This window comes from Pinus tabuliformis, chromosome 7 (genome assembly GCF_031772625.1).
Source record: "Pinus tabuliformis cultivar Carrire ecotype Pingquan chromosome 7, CPIR1, whole genome shotgun sequence".
Lineage (NCBI taxonomy): Eukaryota > Viridiplantae > Streptophyta > Pinopsida > Pinales > Pinaceae > Pinus > Pinus tabuliformis.
Genome location: NC_142293.1, coordinates 1,481,600,561 through 1,481,606,802, shown reverse-complemented (window position 1 = coordinate 1,481,606,802; position 6,242 = coordinate 1,481,600,561). Strand labels below are relative to the sequence as shown.

Below are 6,242 nucleotides of genomic sequence, written 5' to 3'. Positions count from 1 at the left end.
GCATGGAGGCCCTTTAGGAAGTTTAATTCCTCCAAAGTGGTTACATTCCTCAACCTCTCCCCATAAGATTTAAACCTGTGACTCAAGGACTAAACCCCACACAAACCAACCCGTCTACTCCTCATTAGTAATCACATTTAAATTTTCCATCATAATATTTGATGATCAAAATTTTCAATAACAAATAATTTAACCGCCAAATTCCCTCCATTTACTCTATATATTTAAAATCAACCAGCGCCAGCGCCAGCCCCACGCAAAACCGGTCTTAGTTTTATCTTCTTGAGATCTTTTTCAACTATTAAATATTGTTTTGAGTTTGAGTAAACATAGCGAATGCACATGCTGCTTCGTCAGGCCCCACACATATATAAATATTTGTATCGTCCAAATTGTTTACTTGCAGTAAATTTGTCTCCCAAGCTGAGTCACAGAAAAACATGTTGGTCGACACGAGTGAGGGTAAATATCTTTTGTACTACACACTCACATAACATCACTAACCGCCTCAGAATAAATTTGCATACCCAACACAAAGTTTTATCCAACAGCAACATGGTTTGACGTGTAATGGATCGTGCAAGAAAAGACATGGACGGTGGCTACATCTACGCTCTTACTCGAAACTAACGAAAGCTCGCTTACATGACAAAATTTTGCTGACTTATTCTCCCGGGCTATGTAATCCTAGCGGTGGCTGCCGGAATAATCGAGCCGATTTATCTCGCACAATTCATTTAAAACTAAGGTCTAACCTTTGAAAAACATAAAATAAATTTCAATTTTTTTTTTATTACCTATCAGATAAGATAATGATCTACCACCATATAGCAATCAATATGTTATTTTATTTTTGTATTCCAGTTGCTGTAATTTATAATAAATTAAATAAAGTTTTTCTGTAAAAATCACATAAAAAAATTTGGCCACATTTTTGGAACCAACAAGTTATTTTGTTGTTATTAGTTTACCTTTTTACCTATATCATATTTAATGTTAATCCTTCATATATATATATGTATATATGTTTTTAATAAGCATCTCTATGTTATAAGGATGCTGAGATTTTAGAAATTTTTATTATAAATATTATATCTATGTTTAAGATTTAATAAAAAATAATATTAATGGTTTTTATCATTTAAAGAAAAGTTATAATTAATTTTATTAAGTTATTTGTATTTATAAATGAAGTTTTATGATTACTTATATTATTAAACCTTATTTTAGCCATATACTCAATTACCAATCTTAAGATTTGGATCCTTGCTAATTCTATTGCCAGAATGATATATCTTGCGTGCATCAACATCTATAGGGGTGTCTACTTATGAATAAGGTTTGAGAATTTTAATTTAATTATCAATAATTATTATTTGGGTAGTAGTGATTCAGACTCCACGAAATATTTTAGAATATTCTTAGTAGTGTACAAAAATTAAAGGATGGCATTTCTCTACAAGGTAGCTCTGTCATTTTAATTAATTGATTATTTTAAAAAAAATGTCATATGAATTGAAATATGGTTTTTTGGGAATGTAGTATTAATAAGCCATGAACTGCCCAGGCTTTTCCTCGGTTTGTGGAGGAGGAAGATGTTGAAGATCTTTTTAGAGAAGTGTCAAAGGAGGAAGTAGAAAGTGTTATAAAGTCTATGGCGAAAGATAAAAGTCCAGGGCCCGATGGATGGACTATAGAACTCTTCACACACTTTTTTGATTCCATCGGGGCAGAACTTACTGAAGTTGTGGAGGAATCTAGAGTGAAAGGAGAAATCTATGGTCCGTTTAATTCAACATTCATAGCACTTATTCCAAAAAAGGAAGATCCTGGTTCTTTCGAAGATTTCAGGCCTATTTCTCTGTGCAATACCATATATAAGATTATAGCAAAGATCATTGCGGTTCGCCTGAAACCCATTTTATCGTGCTGTATTTCAAAGGAACAATTTGGATTCCTGGATGGGCGACAAATTCATGAAGCTATCGGGGTAGCACAAGAAACTATTCACAGTATCAGGCAAGCAAACAAGAAGGGGGCAGTGCTCAAAATAGACCTATCCAAAGCCTATGATAGGGTCAGTTGGACATATCTAAAGATGCTCTTGACACATCTTGGTTTCCAGGTGGGCTTCATAAGATGGATCATGGGGTGTATCACAAATGTAAATTTTGCTGTCCTGATAAATGGAGCTGCTTCTCATTTCTTTAAAAGTCAAAGAGGACTGCGCCAAGGGTGTCCGCTCTCCCCCCTGCTTTTCCTTCTTGCTGCAGAAGGCTTAAGCAGGCTTATTTTAAAGGCAAAAAGTTCAGGTTTGGTAAAAGGTTTGGAAGTTGCTGTCAACCTGTTCATTACTCATCTGCTTTTTGTTGATGATATTCTTTTGTTTTCAAATGGGAACTTATCTGAAATTGTAGAGATTAAGCTCATACTTGATCAGTTCCTGAAAGCTACAGGGCTTCAAATAAATGATAGAAAATCTCAACTAATTTTTGAAGGCTTCAGTAGACAAGAGGAGCTTTCGATTGCTGCTCACCTGCCTTTTGGAACTTGCAATATGGAACAACCATTCAAATATCTTGGGTTTTGGCTTAAGCCATCCTCCTACAGAAAGCAGGACTGGAACTGGCTAATAGCGAAGATTGAACAAAAAATATCCCATTGGAGCTTCAAGTGGCTGTCTAGGGCAGGAAGACTTACCTTGGTTAATTCAGTTCTGCAGGCTATTCCGGTGTTTTGGGCAGCTTTGACCTGGATCCCAAAAGGGATACTCCACAAAATAAAACAGATTTGCAGTAGGTTTCTGTGGTCAGGGTCCAAGGAGGATTCTGTACTCCCTTGGGTGGCGTGGGATAAGATCGCAAGACCAAAAGACTGGGGAGGATGGGGCTTGAAAAGTCCCACTGACTTTAGTCTAGCCTTAGCAGCAAAATCAGGTTGGCGAATCATATCTATGGAGAATCTCTGGACGAAGGTAGTCAAAAGAAAGTACATTGACCCTATTCCACTCGAAGATTGGATAAGAACCCCAAACAAGAAAGGAAGAAACTGTTCTGTTATTTGGAAAGCCACTTCGGAGGCTTTTAAGGTAATCGAACAAGGGCTGGCCTGGCGGGTTGGAAATGGAGAAAGCCTGAGGATCGGTAGGGATCCATGGGTGGGGTGCAGCGAAGGTTTTGCTCTTCCTCCAGGACTGCTCACTCACTTGGATGATATAGGAATAAGAAGCTTAAGGCAGATTGCAAGTATGGAGCAGTCATCTATTTGGGGGCAGGCTTGGAAGTCTGAAGCTGAGCTAGGAATAGACATCATCTGGAGGAATGAGTGGCAGCTCTTTCTTCAGGAGCTTAGAAGATCCAATGTTAGATTAAAGGACAGGCCGGATTCTCTGGTGTGGGCACATGCTGAGACAGGGCTTTATTCTCCAAAGGCTGGTTACAATTTCTTGATGAAGAACAAAGGCTGGAATCCTCCTGTTTGGTGGTCAAAGCCTTTGTTCAAATTAAAATGTCCTAAAAAAGCTAGAATTTTTTTTTGGTGTGCCTTAAATCATAAGATTCCTACTTGGGAAGTACTACAAACCCGTTTTAAGCAGGGACCTGGAAGATGCCCTCTGTGTTATGCGGATTCTGAATCCATTTCCCATCTTTTTCTTTCATGCCCGTTTACAAAGCAGGTATGGCATGAAGCGGAAAGGCTCTTAAATGTAAAATTAAGATGGGAGGGAGTTAGTTTGACCACAACTTGGGAATATTGGTGGAACCACTTTCAAGAGAAGAACCTGAGGAATTTGCCTCCCATCATTTGTTGGGGTATTTGGCTTGCAAGGAATCGTAGTATTTTTAGAGAAATGTCGACCCCTGTGGCTACTATTGCCATTCAAAGCAACGCCATTCTAGACAGCATTCCGTTAAAGGAGGAACCTGCAAATTTTAATCAGCGGAAGGAGTTCCGCATTAGAGAGGGGATACCGTGGGCTTTCTTTGACGGTGCAGCCCAAAACAATTTCACGGGTGCCGGGTTGTGCATTCATCTTAGTACTTCTCACTCGTTAAAGGCTTCAGTAGGAATTGGAATGGGTTCAAATAACTTTGCTGAACTCACTGCCTTAAAGCTTCTTCTCTGTTGGCTCATCCACAAAAATATTCTTACAGTTCAGATATTTGGAGATTCGATGAATGTTGTTAACTAGGTTATTGGGAAATATAGATGCCAGCACTACATGTTGATGCCTTTACTAGAAGAAATTCACACTTTAAAACAGCAATTTAATGTTTTTTCTATTGATCACATATTCAGGGAATGCAACGAGGAAGCAGATGGGCTTTCTAAAACAGGTCTGCAGCAAGCTGTGGGTGTTTGGAGAGTAACTAAACAGTTTCAGGATCAGATCCGTGTGTCGGATCTCCCTCCAAATATATATTTTTTGCTTCTACTTATATGCACTAGTTTATCTGTGGTTCATATGATAGCTGGTGGCATATGTACTTTGTTTAGTTTTTCTCCTATATATATGTTTATGCTCTGGTTTTGATAGAGCGGATTATGGTTTTTCTTCACTGTATGAGTTTCTCTGGGTTGTTTTCCTCATGAAAGGAGGCCCAGGAGACACTTGGACTTCAGTTTTATTTTCTGGGTTAAGGCTGCTCAGGCCGAGTACAGGAGTTTTAGATTAGCACTACGTAGGGGTGCTGATGATCCTTCTCAGAGGAGCTTTTGCCATTATCAGGCAGCTTTTTGCAGAATGTTAACTCATATGCTTTGTAACTTTTTTACTCCTTATAAAAAAGTTCGATTTTTTTCCTTGGAAAAAAAAAGCCATGGTATTGACATATGATATTGGAATGAGGGTTATTATTATTATTATTATTAATTTAAAATCAAGTTATATTTTAATTAGTTTTATGATATTTTTTTTAAGCAACATGAGACATATTATAAAATAAGTATTTTAATATTTACTATGGATGATGAGATGTTGATATTACATTCATTGATAGTATTTTCATGGTAGTGTACATACATCAAAGGTTGAGATTTACCTTTAAAAAAGTTATGTCAATTTTGTTTTTTTAATTAAACTAATTAATTAAAAAAATGTCATATAAACAAGTGTCATATAAAGTGAGTTCTGGTTTTTTCTCCTCTTTATAGATTTAGAATATCTAGTATTGGTGAGATGTGTAGATGTAAAGTAAGAAAGTTTGTCAACATCTTTAAACGTGAAAAAATATATAAAAAAAAGGTAACCTTCATATGTTTTAATTAATAGTCAACTTAAAACATATGTAAATTAATTTCACCGGCAAATGATTTATCTAATTCATATTAATTTATAAAAAGAAAATTTAAGAAACAAAAAACAATAAATTAGATAAATATAAATTACAAAACCTTGGGCTATAACAAAACCATGGGCAAAAACTATTAAATTAAATAAACATAATCAAATCCAACCACTAAAAATGAAATCCAATAAAAAAAATGAATAGTTTAGTAAGTTATAGTCTCAAGTGATATTTATATATAATATTTAATTTAAAAGAAATTAAAAATCATAATTTAATAATAATTTTCAAATCAATTATGATTAATAAAAAGATAACTAATATTAATGTAGCATAGTTGAATTTGACCATCAAAATTTAACATAGAAAAAAAATTATTATACAAATTATGTGTGTGGTCTATTAAAATAATTAATATAAAATATAACTACATATATTAATATTTTAATGAATGCAAATATCTGGAAATGAAAGACTCATTAAATGCATTAATAAGAATTATAGTACACATATAGCACTTAATAATAAATAAAATATATAGTTTAATATATTCAAAATTACTTAATTACATCTAAATTAACTTTATGAATAATAACAAAAATAATTTTATTAATAATTTTATATATATATATATATATATATATATATATATATATATATATATATAATATTTTAATATAATTTTAAATTAATGTAATATAAAAATAGATAAAATTAAATTAAAATAAAATATTTATAAAATTTATATAATTATATTTACACATAATTATTTATTTTAATAATTATGTTTCATAGATCATATTAGTCTTAGTGGATATATATATATATATAAAATAATTATAAAAAATATAAACACATGTTTTTAAGAATTACTTAACTTTTTATACAAGGAAAAATATTAAGAAAATTAGAAAACTTGTTGCTTTTGTTATAGTAAAAGTTACTTAGCATTTT

General features: G+C 33.3%; 1 protein-coding gene across 1 annotated transcript; it reads left to right on the top strand.

The window, feature by feature from the left end:
- Positions 1-1,654: 1,654 nt before the first annotated feature.
- LOC149253439 (uncharacterized) lies at positions 1,655-4,192 on the top strand. Its single transcript, XM_089454479.1, has one exon. It carries the CDS (start codon positions 1,655-1,657, stop codon positions 4,190-4,192), a length of 2,538 nt encoding a protein of 845 aa, XP_089310605.1.
- The last annotated feature ends 2,050 nt before the right edge of the window (positions 4,193-6,242 follow it).